We start from the raw sequence: 18,534 nt of genomic DNA on the forward strand, positions 1-18,534 counted from the left end.
AAGTGACTATGTGAAGTGATAATGGTTGAAATGATGATGACGATGATTATGTAAAAAAATAGTATATAAATGCTTTCCTCAATCTATGCATACATCTCATACCATAGACGTTGTATACTTTATAATCTGTCTCATACTTATGATGAAGTTTGTACTTCATAATCGGAGATCATAATTATATAATATATAAGTACGTTGCATTAAATCGATGCTTATAATAAATAGTTAAAAAAATAGTATACCCAATGAGATTATTTGCTGTGTGGTAACGATACAGAATGAGCTATCCCTTCCTTTCCCGTAGGTGTCGTAAGAGGCGATTAAGGGAACTGACTAGTCGAGCTAATTGCAGTTACCAACCCGCCTGCCAGGCGTGATAACTATTGGCACAACCCCCAATAGGGGATGGCCTATATCCAGCAGTGGCTGATATCAACATCATTTTTAACATCTCAAACTATATCTTCTTTACCGTTCCAAATGTAAATTTACCTTTATTTTCTTATATTTAATCAGCTATTTATTTCAGACATCTGCGAGTGATGTTAATGTCTTGCAACAGTGAGCTATCCATATTGTAAGATATACTAATTTCCTTTTTGCTACCATACGAAGGCCAATCCACGGCTGCATTACTTGTTTTTAGTAAATGGATAACAATCGAATGGCACTTCACCTATGCTATTGGTTTACGTTGGGGAATATCAGTAAGGAACTGTTAATGAATTTGTCACGACAGTTAGCCTTTCTAGATAAATTCATCAAAAATTAACCATAATGGATTCCTGGGAGTAGGAATTGGGGGGGGGGGGAGATCGCGTAGAGGTCGACCTAATAAGATATAATGCTAGCAACAAAGCAGCTGGACTACTATTAATATTCGCTTCTCCTTCTATAACACTCCTTAATGAATTGTTATAAACACATGTGGATCAAGTTATCAAGTTGTTTCTCTTTCCTAAACTATGAACAAGAATATGCTTCAATGAAAGTAATTATTACAGGATTGTTAATCACATTTATGATGTACTACTTATACTACTTATGAGAATTTACTGCTTCGACAGGTAAAAAATTGGCAGAAACTAGTAAAACATGACCTAAGCAATGATGATTGGACTAAGCCTTATTTACAAATAGTACGTAAGTACGTTATAACAAATCTACGATGACGATGAGTTATATAGGGAAACGAAGGGAAAGGAATACGCTATAAAGTATAGACTAGTATAACGTACTCGATATAATTCACATTTTTTATTTGTTCTATAACCATTACAAAATTGAAATTCGCAATATTTGCATATTGCAAATTTTAATGTGCTTCCTCACACATATCTAGAACAAAATAAACAAAAACACTTAAAACTAATATTTTATTTATTTACTTGTTAATAATAATATTACATATTGTTGAATGCCTTTTTCATTTTTTGTAATCACCTAACATACTAAGAACTTTGGATTGAATATTTAAAAGTCAATCATTACACATAGTAACAATTAGAACAATTCTAACATTATAGTTTAGCATGTTCATACGATGTACAGGCATTCCATACATATGTATCTCTAGTTATCCAAACCTATTTTTTCTTGCTCTTCTTCCAAAATTTTAGCCCTGGTAATTAAATTATTATAGGGATTTGTTTACGCATTGATATTTATTAAAATGAAATAAAAATAAGTCATCGTTTTAGCAGGACTTAATTTCGTTTCAAAACTATTTAAGACATATAATACGAAATACGATACGATATTAACAATAATTGATCATCTCAATTTGAATGCTGTTGATAGTCGAATAAAGTATATAGTCCTTAATTACATATCCGTCTACGTATCTAAAATAAATAATAAAACAAAAGAGAAAACAATTATAATAAATGATAGTTTTTTTTATTGAGAAAAAAACAAACGCTCATAAGAAGAACAAACAAGACGAGGACCTTGTTATTACAACTAAAAGGTTTTTCATATTACATTCTTCCTTATATTCTTTATTATTATTATCAAACAAATTGATCAAATTAAAAAATATTATATTTTACATATTATATTATAACGAAAAAAAAAAAAATAAACCAGTACAAAAGAAGAAAAACTTGAAAAATTATACCAAACCGCCTGTGTAGTGGTAATTTTTACTAATATTACAAATGTGAAAGTTACCTTATAGTGCCTTAATGGACTAACCATTCAATTTGAAATTTATATATGGAATGGAGAAGATTATAGGCAATTTTTTATCCCAGTCAGTAAACATATCTCGATCACATTAATGAAGTTGTAGGTAAAAGCTAGTAAGCTATATCCCCCTCTTATAGAAGAGACTAATGCAATGGGACGTTAATAGATTCCTAATGAAATTAAAAGATTTATTAATATACAAACCGGTGTTGCAAACTAAAAATGAACAATGAAATCTTTTAGTATTTGTAATGTTAATATTTTCTTGAGTTACCTATAACATGTATCATAAATATTTTATTCCTATTAGCTGTCATCGTGCATAAAGTCTGCTTAATTTGAGACTAAAGTACTGTAATATGTATATGTCTAATATTATTGTTATTTATTATTTATTCTTCATTCCAAATGTGGACATGGAGGAAAATGGAAAGGATAAGCTGGACAGAAAAACTAACGAATGAGGAAGTCCTGAAAAGAGTGAACGAGAAAAGAACATTTATTAAAATAATAGAGAATAGAAGAGGCAAAATGCTGGGCCACCTTATACGACATGACGATTTTTTTAAGAGCATAGTAGAGGGAAAAATAGAGGGTAAATGTGGAAGAGGAAGACCGAGGAATAACTACATGGAATATACGGCGTGTTTTATAATTTTTATTTGTTGATATAATTTAATTATTGACTTATTAACTTTTTCTTTTTTTATCTTACTAACTGACCCGGCGTCCCAAATAACAGAATAAGTATTAAAAAAAAATAAAAATTAAAGAATCACCAAGGCGGTACAAAGTTCGCGGGGTCAGCTAGTTAATAAATAAAAAAATATGTAATCCTATTCCCACAAGCAACCTAATATCAAAACAAAAGTATTAACGTTTTAAATAAATGAACATATGTATATTAAAATAAATAAACCACACTTTACTGTTTTTACCAGATTACAATTGAAATAACATGCTGATAAAGTTATTGAATGGTAAATAATTGGTTTATACAAAAAAATATTAGACATAAATATACTTGTCCATACTATATGGTCTTCGATATTTTGTACCATTTAATTAACCTCCCCCTTCTGCCCCTCCTTCTCCCCCTCCTTCTGCCCCTCCTTCTCCCCCTCCTTTTCCTCCTCCTTCTCCCTCTGCACCAGATATTGCTATAGATTGGATGCCAGCGTCTTCGGGATCCCATAAAAATGGTCCCCAATATACAAGGGCCAACCATAATATAATAAGACATATTACTGAACTTAAAAAAGAATATTTTGCCTGAAAGAAAAAAATGTGAATGTAGTAAAATATTAATATATTTATATAAATATTAAAGTATTATTATATTATAATGGCAAAAAATACTATTTTTATTTATTCAAGTCCTGTTCTCGGGACTCGGGTTCTCCGTTTTCATATAAAAAATTCTAGTAATCATTCTTGTAAAGATTCATGAATATCTATATCCTAAAAAGATTATATTTTGCATACAGATTGTATGTAAAAATTAAAAAAACTTAATTTTGTTCTATTTTTCGTATGTATGTCACACAACATTTTAGTCACTTATGAAATAACATGATAATTCTTGTAAATCCGATAGCATTTATTTTTTTGTTGACCCCGTTTCCTTGGAGATTGATAATTATGATTTTGTAATTTTAACTACCTGTTTGTAAGTTAATAGTGAGGAAGTATTGTAAACGTATTACACCGATAGTATAAAATAATTCCGTAGAGTAAAATGAAAATTTATGCCTAAACATTTTCTGGAACAACTATTTTATCCTTTAATAATATTTCACAAACAAAACAAGGGATATAGTGTATTATTTATTTCTGAATGATCAAAGCGTTTTTAGATTTAAATAAAAGAAAAATGTTATAATTATTGTAACTGATACTTACCATTTTTAACATGGGAACTTTTCCAGTGTTATGGCATAAATATGCAGGTGTGTACAAGAAAGGTGACATAAATCCAAACGAGGATCCAATACCTACAGCAAGTGCACCTAAATAGGATTTAGTCGGCCACGGTACTTGACCTTCTAGTGCCTGAAAAAAAAACGTAAAACAAACATAGCATGAAAAAAAATATCCACACTTATCAAAGCAAACAATCCGTTGGAAGGTATAAAGATACTCAAAGGTTCATCAGTGTGATCGATCCTCTCGTCTTATATAAATTAAATTTATTTGAACTCTTGCAATTTATCGGTAAGATTGGACACTTCGTCGCTCCCCTCTCGTGGAGTTGGAGTACCTTCTGCACTCGCATCTGCCTGCACCCATTGAAGCTGTAAAGGCCATCTGCCGCAACAGCAAGTACAGCTCGAAAAAAAAAACTTGTAAATATTTTTTTATGTCGTACGGCATATTTTCACGGCGCAGGTTTTCCGCAAATTTGAGAAAAAAATAAATCAGTTTATTTATCTCGCAAAATTCTAAGAAATTGTAATCTAGAGTAATCATAGTTTTTACGTACCATACATAAAACAAATGGTAAGAAAACAACTACAACTGCTGTGCTTGTCATTACATTGCTCAGTATAACTGTAACGAGACATACGAGGAACAAAGAAGTATTCCAATTATGGTCAGTAAATTGTTTGCCTAAATGTTCTCCTATAGTTTTGCATAATTCAGTCTCTTTCGCAGCGGCATACAGTGCTACACCAGCGCCTAAAATATTACGTTTAAGCCATTTAAAATTAAAAAAGAAAATATATATATAAATAAATAAAAGTAATAAATATACATAAAGAAATAATAAATAAATTTATAAAATGCTTATTCATTTATACATGAACAAAGGTTTAGTATTTACAATTACTACAATAAGTTAAAATAGTTTACAGTACCCACAACAAACAAGATAATTCTAGGTAGATAAATATTAGTGCTGAGGACTTTCTTCTACCCGCCATAGTAGTAATACTGTATCACGGTTATAAATATAATATAAATGATATATTTCGAAAAATTTACCTAATAAAAACAAATATCCGTAATTGGTATTTTTATCTACAAAGCGCCACCAAAGAATTGCCGATTCCGGTTTTAAAGGAGGTAGCTCACTTTTCTCTGCAAGAAAAATTATATATATATATATATATATATATATATATATATATATATATATATATATATATATATATATATATATATATATATATATATATATATATATATATATATATATATATATATAATTAATCGAATATATTATTTATTTAAATGGTTTTTAATTTTTTTTTTTAATCGAAAGTGATTTTATTATTTTATCCTCATGAAAGTAAACAAACATATATAATAACGAAAATACTCACTTTCTGCTGAAATATACTTCATAAATCCAAATCCCTTTGGTAAAATGTGGAGTAAAAGCACAAATAATGCAGCTACAGTAGCATCCTTGACTCTGTACAATAATAAGAATATTAATATTATATTAAAAAAAAAGTAAACATGACAAGTTATAAGATTGTTAATTTAGTTAATTCGAATAAAAAATGGTAATTATTATAATAAATATTAATAATATGAAATAAATATGCGACATACCCCTAATTGAGTGGTTAGAAAAGGTGAGTGTAACGAACTTAACTAGTCGATATAGGTAAGCATATAATTTGGCATATTAGAATCGAACATAACAGACGACCGAGCTTATCTACATTTTCTATCATAAATATTAATGTAGTAATTGAAATGTGTCTAAGTTTTAATTAACTCAACAACAACAACAACAACCCTTATAATGAAAATTTTTGTGAATAGTATAGTAAATTCTATCATTAAAAATAAGCTATGAAAAGACATTCTTCCAAGGAATCGAATTTCATTTACACTATATGGATTTTTGAGATAAAGGGGTATGGATTTTAACTATTATTATTATTAATGATAATACGTAATATTTTTAGTAACCACAAAGACAATAAACAGTTTGTTTACATTATACTCACTTAGGTATAGGCGGAGTAGTAGGGTTTGCATTAAAATTAGCCCATCCCATATTACTAAACTTGTACCATCGGAGAAAAAATACAAGAAGTACAACGATTTTAAAAACTACAGTAAGCTGAAAAAATAACACGAATTTTAAATGACAACACAACTGTGAAAAACTGTGATATTTTTTACACTGATCTAGTGTGATTTTCTCCCCTAATCGCCCATCAAGATATCTTGCAAGGGAAAAGATGTAGTGTACAATTACACAAAATAACATATACCAAGTTCAAATGTGACCTCAGTCGCCCGGTTCTCAAGCTATATTATGGAAAACCGGATAAGCAACTATTGTTGCCCAGAATAGTTAGATCTAAGCTAATTTCAAATATTTTTTGAAAAATTAATTTAATTTAATAAACTTACTCCAAAAAATAGTTTCGATATTTACCTTCTCATGCAGAGTAAGTTGGGGAGGTATAGCTTCTTTGTGTTTTAAAATGGATTTTTGCATTTCAGCCATACTGCTAGCACTCATGGGTTTTTTAACAAACCTTTAATATTAAAAAATATATAATTAATACCATCTCAATGTGACATTGATATTTAATTAAAGATGCAAGATGTTCTTACCAGTTAATGAGCAGCATGTGGTAAGAAAAATTTAACACATACATAATGAATGCAACGGGAAAGGCAAATAGCGAATATTGTAGATAATTGAATATATCTGGATATTCAGACCCTTCTGGAGGACTCCTAAATAAAAATAAAAAAAACTAATTAGTTTTTCATAGGTTTTTTTTACATTTTATTAAATTTAAATACCTATTAAAATAGTGAAGTACAATATACATTGTACAATTTTCGTATTATTATATTCATATGTTTTTATTGCCACAGTATAAATTGGTATCATTACATATTTTCAACCAACTTCAAAAAGGAAGAAGTTCTCAGTTCAGTTATATTGTTTTAAAGTTTGTTACCTCATAATTCCGTTAGTTTTAAACCAAGTTAGAAAATATTTTTTTTTATCTGAAAAGATACTTACAGATTGGTCCTGCAGAAATTTTATCAAAATCGATTCAGTAGATAAAAATAACTACTCATTTTCATAATTCAAGCCGGTTTTTTATGGAACACAATCTTTAATTATATTACATTTTATTATCAATATAAACAAAATTAGTTTTTAAATTTTTCTAGATCTTTTTAGCTTTCAAATCAAATGCTCGTACTTACTCTGACCAAATACCTTTAAAAGCAAGTCCAGAATAGGTTGCATGTATAATAGCAATACTACCTAGAAATAATTTTTACAATTATTACTAATTATTCAGTTTTTTTTTATAATACAATAATGAAAAGTGGAAAGTGTATTTACTAATTATTTATATATACCTCGCTTGGCATGCGGGTTGGGCAGCTAGGCTTTGATGATGTTTTAAGAGGTACGCTGCTGCCCATCCCTTAACAATTAAGTTCCTTTAGTCGCCTCCTTAAATTTTATAGATAGAGTGTCTCCATGCAAATTGTTTGAGAAAAGCGGGTCAGCATTTTATTACAATTTTGCGTGATTAATATATATGAGTGATTTCTATATAACTTTTATATTTGTCTTATAAATTCTGCTTCTTTTTAATGCGCAAAAACTCATTTTATTTATTATTTATTAAATAATTATAGATACGTCAGAAGACATTGTGTGCGTAGGTATATAAAAAAAGCAAGTCAGCAAATTTTTCAATTAGTTGAAAAAATTTACCCTTTGTTGAGGCTCGATGCTTTATCATTATAATTTAAGATCGCCTCTTATAATACCTTCGGGAATGGTAGGGGGGCCTATTCTACGCTGGCACCGGATGCATATATCGCATTATAGTATATAGTATACATCACAAGAAACAGTTCCTATTTCAACTACAAAAAAAAAAATCTGAGAAATTATTAATCTAATTACTTGTAACACTTAAAAAATATTTTTTCTCACTGTAATCATATCTTGCAACTACTGTAATCTTTTGGAGGAATCAATAAAATCTAAGGTCTGAATTACCTATTCCTGAGGCTGTTTGTATGGCATTATTGATTATATATCTCATTTCGTCATAATCCGGCTCTGTGCTTCTATATTTAGATGTTGCACTCTGTAATTAATAATTATTTAAATAAAAAGTACACATCTCCCTTTAGTGGTGAACATATCGATAAACGATATTTATTTGATTTTTCTTTGCTCTTTATAATTTGCTTTTTTTAATTGATGTAATATTGATAACATATACCTACACATCTAAATAGTTATATACATGATAAGGCGAATTTGTACTTTATAATAAAAAAAGAATCTGTAAAATCAATATTCTAAGAAATAATTTTTATGCAACTTAGAATGGCAAACAAGCTGACGACCCACCTGATGGAAAGTGGTAACCGTCGCCTATAGACATGAGCAGTACCATGGACATAACAATGTATACTGTTTCGCCCATAATACCCCATGCGTTGCCATTTCTGAGGACTAAGATGTTATGCCTTTGTTCCCTGTAAATTCACTGCCATATCCCACCCTTCAAACCGAAACACAACCATGCAAACACAACTGCTCCACGGTTGTAACACGAATAGGACAGAATGATGATATAAGAAACATATGTCTGCTAATTATGAACTATTTTGATCACCAAGAAAAGAAATAAAACTCGAAATAAAACCCTACCTAAGCGTTTACCTCATATGTAAATTATGGATTTTACCTGTAAATCTGTCAATGCAGAGGTCATGTACTCTGTCAGGGTAGATGTAACTAACAGTCTGTTACTAAACATTGATAGAAAGAAGGCTGCTGTGCTGCATTTGAATACAAGTCTGAAAAAAATTACATTAATGATATTAAATTTTTTTATGCGACATTTATCATAAACGAGGGAAACGTCGCTTTCAAATATAAATACCTCCAGGGATATTAGAGAACATACTGTAATTTTCATTGTATCTCTCATATGATGCCATTTCTGGCAACTAAGATGTTATGTTCCTGTATATTTAGTTTGAAGAGTTATACACATTACCGATTCTTCAAACCAAAACAGTCATGCAAACAAGTGTTTGACGACAAAATCACGAGTGGGACAGAAATATCCACTTACTATTTTAATCCATTCGGACAAGGCTGTGAGTTATATCTAGTATGATAGTTTTTTTTTTGGATGATAATGGAATGGTAACCCCATCTACGCTATCAGTATACAGTATGCACCAGTAATTAATGATAGGTGAGGATAATTGCAGGTCAGTTAGCTAATCGTGACGAATTGAATAAGAATTAACCACGATGGTTTTCAAGGGGAACCGCGTGGAAGTCGACCTGATAAGGTATGTTGCTAGAAATGGGGCTGATAGACCAACCAACAATTCCTTTCTCCCTTTTCAATTCCCTCTCCTTAATGAATTTTCTTCTCAGTATGATAGTTTTACCTTTAATTTATCCAATATGACTAATCTTACCTTTTACCAGAAAACTGGCAAGTATCTCCTGATGATAATAACCATAAAGCTATACGGCGATCAAATCCGGAGTTATTTAGCAACAATAGTAACATTCCGCTTAAAATAAATAATGCCATAGAATCCTAGAATATAAACATAGATGAGAATAAAAGGAAATATCTATATTTTTTTTTAAACCACGAAGGTGGCAAATAAGGGTACTGCTCATCTGATAGTAAACGATTATTGTAACCTATGGACACCTGCAATACTAGGGGTATCACGTGCGCATTGCCGACCCTGAACAAACCTTAATATACCCTTTTCGAAAACCCCCTCATTCTCTAATTCCAGTCACGACAACGTAACTTTTAATGATATATATGATTTATTGCTTGGATAAAATATGTACGAAAATGGCTTTCTACTTGACTGTAGTAGAACTGCAAGGTCATAAATCAATGACACTTCACTATGTAGCCTCTGCCATACCTCTACCGTTGTATGTTAATACTGATATCCCTAGTAAGATCAACAATGCTTATTTTTATTCGAGACTACACTACACTACATTACACTTTTTAATTTAAGATCTCATACCTTAATTGTTACAAACTTGCTAATAAAAACCTTTAAATTATACAATAATTACTGTGGGTGTGTTTTTATATTTGTATCAATTATACTTACTCTTAAGCAGCCTTACTGATTTTATAAGCCTTTATGTAAGCCTAGCTCTGTATATAGCTCTACTATGTACAGTTAGTACATGCCAGAGCTATAATTATTCTATACATATTATTTTTCTTATTCTTTCAAAATATAACTAATAAAACCTTACATTAAAGTAACAAGCGCAGGTATTGCTGGTAGACAATACTCCGGCCATTGGCAGTATGAAGATAGGAATAATACCAGTGACTTGAACTGCAACTGGTTGCAGTAAAAAAAAACAAAACATCCATATCCATATACACTGTACTGTTATGTCATGCTGAAATACAAATTCGTATATTTAATGGTATTTTCAAACTACTTCAAACAGTAAGAAGCTTCTCAATTCGGAGGTATTTTTTGTCTGTTACCTCATAACTTTGAGAGTCGTAAACCAATTGTGGGGTGGAATTGTTAGTAATTCAGAATACTACTCGCATTGCTAGCAATATATGCAGTTAGGACGACTTCTATGTGGTCCCACCTGAAAACCATCGTGCTGAATTCCAGATGTATTCATCACCATGGACTAACTGACCTGTCTTTTCATTCTCAGCTATCGTCCCTTACTGGTGTGCTCGACAGAGTATACCGTTAGCGAAGGCAGGATTACTATTCCATTATTATTCTTAAAAAAAGTTATAAACCAATATAGAAATGTTTATTTTATATGAAAGAATATACTTTCAGAGTAGTCATAGACATTTTATTAAAATCGATTCAATACTTTAGTTTTTTAATCAACATAACAGATTTTTCCATAATTGAGGCCCATTTTTTTTTGTAGATTATAATCCTAAATTATTTAATGTTGTGTATTGGTAGCAACTTAAGTGATGTAAATGTAAAATTGAACTTCTTGTCGCATCAACTAATAATAATAATAAATAAATTAACTCTTGGGCATATTGTATACATCATATAGTCCCAAACGGAGCAGAGCTTGTATTATGTTATTTAAATTATGCTACTTACTCATTTTTTACATAAAAATATATGAATTTTACAACTTATATTCTTTCTTTTTACTATTATATAAAGAAAATTAATACCCTATTAAAACAAAAATGTCTGTATTGTACAGAAATCGAATTTGCGAAAAATTAGGTCATAAGTTAAATTGTTATATCACTAAATTAACCAAACTAAAAATATGTGTAATAAATAAACTAGTACACAATAATACTATAAATTTGTAAATTATTATTACACAATCACTAAGAAAATTGTAGGTTATTATTATTATAATAAAAATATAAAAATAATATATATATTTTTCAGTATACCGATAGATCTTTCGTAGGTAGAGAGTCAACTCTATCTAATTTTAAATGGAAAACTAACTAAAGTTAATACAAAGAGATATTCACCGCCTATGGACGCAAACACATGATACATAGTAGATCAACACACACAATCATGGATACATAGTAGAATATACTGCAAAAGTTATTGCATCTTCAGTAAGAAAAAAAAGTAGGCGAAGGTATAAAACGAAGTTACTATTTACCTTTAATCTCTCTCCTTGCCAGCTCAATGCAAACAATGGTATGAAGAATCCGAGTAAACCTCTAAAATTATTGATTGCAATATTCTTAATACGGTGTTGGAGGCCTTTCACCGGAGTTTTGGGGTCTTTCCGTTGACTAATAATAGAATATGACACATTTAATTGAACTAGATGATATTTTGTGGAAGTCTGTATTAACGTAATATATATACGTAATAAGTAATGAATTATTTATAGTAGCAGAATTGAACAAAGTAATTTTAATCGACCAAGCTATGATACGACTATCCACGAATTATCTAAAACAATTTTAAATTTGCAACCGCTCAATAGCTTAAGAGGATAGAACTTAAGTCTGCATCTCTCAGTTCTCCGGGATATTTCAGGACATGTAGGTATTAAAAGATGGTTGTTTGTGTCAATATAAACTAAAAAGAAATGTTTACTATTGGACAATAATTGAATGTTTATGGGCGACGACAAATACTTTCCATCAGGTACCGTCACCTCGTTTGCCTCACAAGCAATAAAAAAGAATTAATGGCTATCATTACGTAGTAGTGATCCTGAAATGGATATGTGTTAAATATTGTAATGTATTTCAGTTTTTCATTATAATGAATATTTTACAATGACAAGTATTTTTAATTTCTTTGCTTCCTGGTAGAATGAAGGTATGAAAATGTATTAGAGTACTTACAAAAAAGACCAAAGCCTGAAATCAAAACAAAATATTGTTATTAAAAAAATGTTCACTACTATTACATTAAATCAAATATAAATCTATCTTTGCTTAAAGTAATAATATTATAAAGAGGAAAAAATTTCATTTGTTTTTGTAATAGATGAACTAATTTTAAAAATACTTGTACTTATAGAAAAAAGTTACACTATCAGAAAGTAACAAATTTTATTCCAGTAACAAATTATAAAATTAGTTATTAAATAATTAATATAATACCTAATATATTAATTATATTTAAATATTGTAAGACATTAAATTACATTTATTGAAACAACAGTTTCAAAATATAGATGAGGCTTTGGTTTATCACTGTCTGGAAGCTTATATACTAAAGAATAATAAATTAGAAACAAGAACTACTTACCCTCCCATATTGAACGATTTCTTAATTTCTCAGTGTTTACTCATTTTCATAAAATAAAAAATCCTATATTTGCAGAATATGAGTGACTAATTCTTCAGTGTCATGATGTGAACAATTTTAAAATTGGAATCATTTTTAATAATGTATTTTTATTGCCTGCCAGTATTATTAGAGAATCAAATAGTTTGGGTATTTCTGTAATGTCCTAATCATGTAGGTTCTAATAAATTGAATTTCTTTAGCTCTAAATAATAAGGAGGTAACTATAGCTATATTACAAGGGTCCATCCATAAAACACAAAATCGTGCCTCTTGAAAAGAAATAGTAGCGTAGGCTATATTTCATAATTACCCTCAGTTATGACTATATGGAGAAGACGAAATAGTAACTAGTTTATAAGTAGATCTTGTTCATGTATTGTAAACCGAATCATAATTATGTAGAGCTATTATAAAAAAAATACAAAAATTATTTCTATGGATTATAAAACAATGTTAAGTATAAAATAAAAAAGGAATATATATTTATACGATCTCTCATTTTTTAGCATTTTACAGATGCATATTTACAAAGTGACCTAGTAAAGGCATATTTGAACTTGAATAAAAAAAATATTTATTTTCATTTTAAATAAGTCATCATCAAAAAGAATTGTTTTAAAAAAAATTAAGAGTTGAAACTAGGTAAATATAAAAATTTTCGTAACTATTTTATCTAATATTAATACTATTACTTAAAACTAATAAAATAATAGAATTTAGACAAATGGCAGTGTTTATTCAAGGAAATGTAACAATTAAAAATTCCATAACACAATTCACGTATGTACGTTCATAAATTCGAAAGACACTTCTTAATAGTTACCCGTACCTACCTACGTACAATTGTCATATGCCTAGGTATAAATAGTACGTGAAACAGCATCGTCATTTATCACTTCTCGATATGCTTTAAACTGGGGGCAAGGTACCCGGTATCTTAGATCAGACGGGAGTGGTCCTGCGGTAAGGGTCCGTACCAACTGCACGATCGTGCCTCGGAGGCTGTTCTTCTTCAGCAGCTGCGCCACGCGCTCCTGCTCCGAATGTCACCAACTCTTCTTCCCGTGAAGGCGGTGGTTCCACAGCCGTTGAATCCAAGAATCTGCCGCTAGCTACCGACGCTTGGGATTGAAATATTGAGGCGCTCCTTAGCCCACTTAAAGTGTTCGCGCTTTGCGGAACCTCTTTAAATTCCTCAAAGTAATTATCGCAGGCTGTTGGCCTTGGTGCTGCAGGAAAACCGTACAGCGTTGACGACGACAAATCTTTTAAAGATGCAGAACTTAAATTTATTCTTCTGTTTTTATGTATAGAACAATGCGGTAGATCATCTCCGTCGTATACAAATCGTCTCCGTTCTCGTGGCGTGGCTGCGGATGAACCTGTAGGCGGGTATGTGTCTCTCTTCATCATTCTTCTTTCTAATAACGTAGAATCTCGTTCTCTGAAGTCCGAGAATGCATATTCTCTGTCCCAGATACGACAATCTGCTTTGGCCTTCTCTGTTAATTCTGTTATCCAGTCTTTTTGATACCATTGCAGGAAGAGGAATATGGCAGACGTGCCTGCTAGCTCGACGGCCACAAAACCACTAATATATAGACCAAAAGAATATCCATAACTGTAAGACATCCGCGGAGTATCGAAGATAGTCATGTATCGTAATTTGTGACCCACTTGCGACTTAAATACCGATATGTACATGACAATTCCAGTCAGCATAATGAGACCTGAAAAAATATAAATTAATCTTTATATTATCACCATCACCATCAATTTAGAGATTTGCATAATTTATAGACAATTCACGTTTCAATTAGACTGTTTCTATATTTTCGTAAGCATATTACACAATATCTTTACTAAATATAAAAAGATATGGATCATATTTTTAGCAATTGGAAAGATTTATATCCTTATCCAGTTTGTTACTAAACAAAATCCTGAATTATCTTAGTACTATGGGCAGTAGCTAGCTAATCCTCCATCTCCATCTATGAAATTACTATACAGAAGTCAAATCATTTAAATTTTATTTTAATTTATGCACAATAATATGTTTCCTTTAATACTATAATTGAGTGGGTTCATTACGTTATATCAAATAACGTATACTCGTACTATTATTTGACCGATACATCAAAAGTCCGAACTTTCATACATTAAAGGGGTTATGAGAGTCTTAAAATTTCAACCCTAATCTCAAAATTTTGTATAAAATTTTTATTGTGTGACCGTTTCTTTATGTTTTCAAAGGTTAGTTTAGTTAGTAACCTGAGAAACATTTACATAGGTACAGTAAGAAATTTTTATTTTAAAGTGCCACCTTTGTGTAGTAAGTACTATTTTTTCCATCTTTTGCTTAACATCTCTCTTTTTATTTTTGCTTTTCTTTCTTATTGCACTGATTTCTCTGTTATTAGTTTATGAATCATGTTTTATTAACAACTTACCAGAAATAATGAACAGTACGCCGGCGATGAAAGTACATAGTCGACGACCTTTTACACAGTGTCCTAGCACACAGCAAAGTGCACCAACAGCTTGTGTAAACACTGCCAGTAGTAAGGGAGCCGCTGATCTGGTTACCACATCTGAAATTGATGACAAGAATTATGTTTAATATAAACACGACTATAATCTCTAATAGAATAGTCACGAAGTATTTTTCGAGGTAGGTGCTGTATGGTTCCGGCATAGTTTGGGCCACCCCTATTTCCATAGATGTCGTGATAGGGAATAGTCTACCACCGTCACACTATTTACTGACATTCCGCAATAATTTTGAAGTCACCATCCACCAGCGATTTTATTTATTAAATTCAAATCCACTTAACGAAAGAAATCTTTGAAATATTATTTCAGTAATTTCTATTCTTACGTAAAGTTATTAATTATAAAATAAGTTGTATAAAAAAAAAGTTTTGTATTTAGTCCATGTTTCGTAAAGTACAGATTCCGATTACCATAAAACCTTAGATAATAGAGTATCGAGTTTCAAAAACGGGTCAACTTTTTGTCAAATTAACTAACTCGTTTTTTTATCAATGTTCTATATACTAACGAGCATAATGTACTTTGGCGTATCTATATTTAATTATTTAATAAATGTAAAAATTGTAGAACAAATTAAATATAGAAGTTGTAAAAGAAATTCTCATAACTATTTATCACGCAAAATTGTATGAAAAAATTTACTCACTTTTATTGAAGCATTTGTATGGAAACAATCGATCTATATAATCTAAGCATAAAACTTAGCAATCAGATTGCCGGGTTAAAATTTGTAATTTACTTCTACATTGGATTTGAAATTTCTAATTTGCCTTCACACTGAGTTCTAAATTTGCAATTTTCTTCCACACTGAGTTCCAAATTTGAAATTAACGCTCAGAGATACAAATTTCTAATCTGACTATCTATTGGTCGATATTTAAATCAGTAAAATGACTGGCGTATAATATAATTATAAAAAAAAAACTATGTTTTTATGTTATAACAGTAACAAAAAAGCGTACGGCCTCTAGCATAGTAAACAGTTATTTGTATACCATGGATACCTGTGGTGTGATATATGTATATAGGTATTTGCCGATATTTCTTTTTTATTCTATTAATCAAACAGATATACGCATCATTCCTACGTCTTGAATATTTTTGAGAGGAAACTTTTACCAAATCACATAAATTTGGCTATTTATTTAAGTTCAGAGGTATTAGCTAATTTCTTTGTTATTTTAAAGATATTAAAAAATATGAGTATCAGATTTACACTTACATGGTATTGCATTCGTAGAATCACTCGGATCCGGGGCATATTGTGATAGGGGGAAGTAGGGTATATCCAAACATCGATACACCAAACCGCCAGCTGGAAATAATAACCAAAAATATGATTAATAAAATTCAATGGTAATTAAATATTTATTGTTAAAATATTAAAATATTTTTAAATTATTATTAACTACTATATTACGTATTGACGTAATCAGTTTTGAACTGATTTTCCTTATTCTTCTTGCAATTAATAAGATTTGCTGTTAATATACGACCATATCAATTTTGTAACAATTCAAGTTAACGTTTAGTTTTATAAAATAAAATTACTAATTTTTGCTTAGAAAAATCTACACATAAACCCGCAATTATATATTTAAAGTTTATATAGGGTGTGGATATCTACCACCACAAATACAACAATATTTTCTTATTACTTCGTCATGATGGGCCTATTGACCTCATTTCACTCACTACCAGAGGGAGACTTAGTACAAAAGTCGATTGCTTGGGTACCTCTGTTCCATTCGTGTTACAACCGTGAAGCAGTTGTGCTTGTATGGCTGTGTTTCGGTTTGAAGGGTGGGATATGGCGTGAATTTACTGGGTATAGAGGAATAACACCTGAGTCCTCAGAAATGGCAACGCATGGGAGGTATCATGGGCTATCATGGGTATATCACAGTGCTATTCTAAGTTGTATAAAAAAAATCTACAAAACATCGGTTAATGTAGGTTCTTTTTTCGTATCAAAATATTGAGTTTACTTGTAACTTAAACAAAAAACACTTTAAAAGTTTTTTTTTGTTTTCATTAATCAATCAGAAATATTAAAAAATTGTTTAATTATTTTTTAATTGATTCTGACGTTGCAATATGTCGGAAAGTTTCAATACAATGAATGCTCTTGATGAACTAATAAAAGAACTACTGAACAATGCCTTAATTCAACAATTCTTGCATTTTATATTGGCATTGGTTGTTCATACATTACAATTATTATGTCGTGAAAATAAACATAAATTAAATAAATCCAAGCTTCACATTTACGTAGGCGTTCTTACTGCTTTACTGAACTCAATATATATAACAATAATACCTAACAGATTACATGAAATATTAAGGAAGTTTAACTCATGCCGACTCATATTAAAGAAAAATAATTAATTAAGATTAATAAATTGGCTCATTTACGAGCGATAATTGTGTTTCATCAGAAAGCACAATTATCGAAATTTCATACCTGGTTTAATCAAATACGTGAGCATATAATTAGAGTACAGTAATGAATTGAATACATCAAAGTTGGCACGTGTTTCCATTAAATAAATGAAATTATTAACAATCTTTTTATTAAAATAATAATAATAGAGCAAACGTGCAGTACACCAGCTTTACATAAAAGCATCCGTATCGAGACAAAACAATGCTGTTTAATGAAGGAAATGGAGTAGTCATAAACTGACGGACAGCGGACGCATCAGCGGACTTTGCAAATGGAATGGAAGTAGAACGAGCGTGGACCGAGTCTCGGGACAATGCATTTCCCTTAGAGACGGATGCGAGAACGCATTGTAAGCGCCCCCCCACACGGAAGTTTCGCCCGCCATTGTGTTACGCCATTTTATGATACCGATCCGATAAAATTCTGGGCGCAAGAATTCGGCGTTGAATTACGTGTGAAACTAGAGAGGCTATATTCCTTTTATAGTTTCTGAAACATAAAGCTAAAGAACTTTCTCTATCAAA

At 30.5% G+C, this 18,534-nt stretch overlaps 2 protein-coding genes across 4 annotated transcripts in view; both read right to left on the minus strand.

Moving 5' to 3' along the window:
• Positions 1-2,080: 2,080 nt before the first annotated feature.
• On the minus strand, positions 2,081-13,079 carry LOC113510522 (protein I'm not dead yet-like). Its single transcript, XM_031909452.2, has 16 exons — positions 12,967-13,079; positions 12,558-12,572; positions 11,858-11,993; positions 10,475-10,627; positions 9,652-9,776; positions 8,901-9,012; positions 8,201-8,291; positions 7,387-7,447; positions 6,775-6,900; positions 6,593-6,695; positions 6,156-6,271; positions 5,517-5,608; positions 5,176-5,271; positions 4,673-4,869; positions 4,093-4,242; positions 2,081-3,462 (listed from the first exon to the last, which is right to left on the minus strand). Exons 1-16 carry the CDS (start codon positions 12,972-12,974, stop codon positions 3,256-3,258), a joined length of 1,788 nt encoding a protein of 595 aa, XP_031765312.2. The 5' UTR covers positions 12,975-13,079; the 3' UTR covers positions 2,081-3,255.
• A 657-nt stretch (positions 13,080-13,736) lies between these two features.
• The window catches only part of LOC113510523 (voltage-dependent calcium channel gamma-2 subunit), a 109,154-nt gene continuing 104,356 nt past the window's right edge, over positions 13,737-18,534 (minus strand). For all 3 annotated transcript variants that reach the window (XM_052903512.1, XM_052903513.1, XM_052903514.1), the window contains exons 4-6: positions 16,787-16,879; positions 15,462-15,602; positions 13,737-14,738 (exon numbers count right to left, since the gene is read on the minus strand). In XM_052903512.1, the coding sequence (XP_052759472.1) occupies positions 13,951-14,738; positions 15,462-15,602; positions 16,787-16,879 (1,022 nt within the window). In that variant the 3' untranslated portion in view covers positions 13,737-13,950. The remainder of the gene's footprint in view (positions 14,739-15,461; positions 15,603-16,786; positions 16,880-18,534) is intronic.

The sequence above is a fragment of the Galleria mellonella genome, unplaced genomic scaffold (assembly GCF_026898425.1).
Source record: "Galleria mellonella isolate WM207_F2 unplaced genomic scaffold, CSIRO_AGI_GalMel_v1 utg139, whole genome shotgun sequence".
NCBI lineage: Eukaryota > Metazoa > Arthropoda > Insecta > Lepidoptera > Pyralidae > Galleria > Galleria mellonella.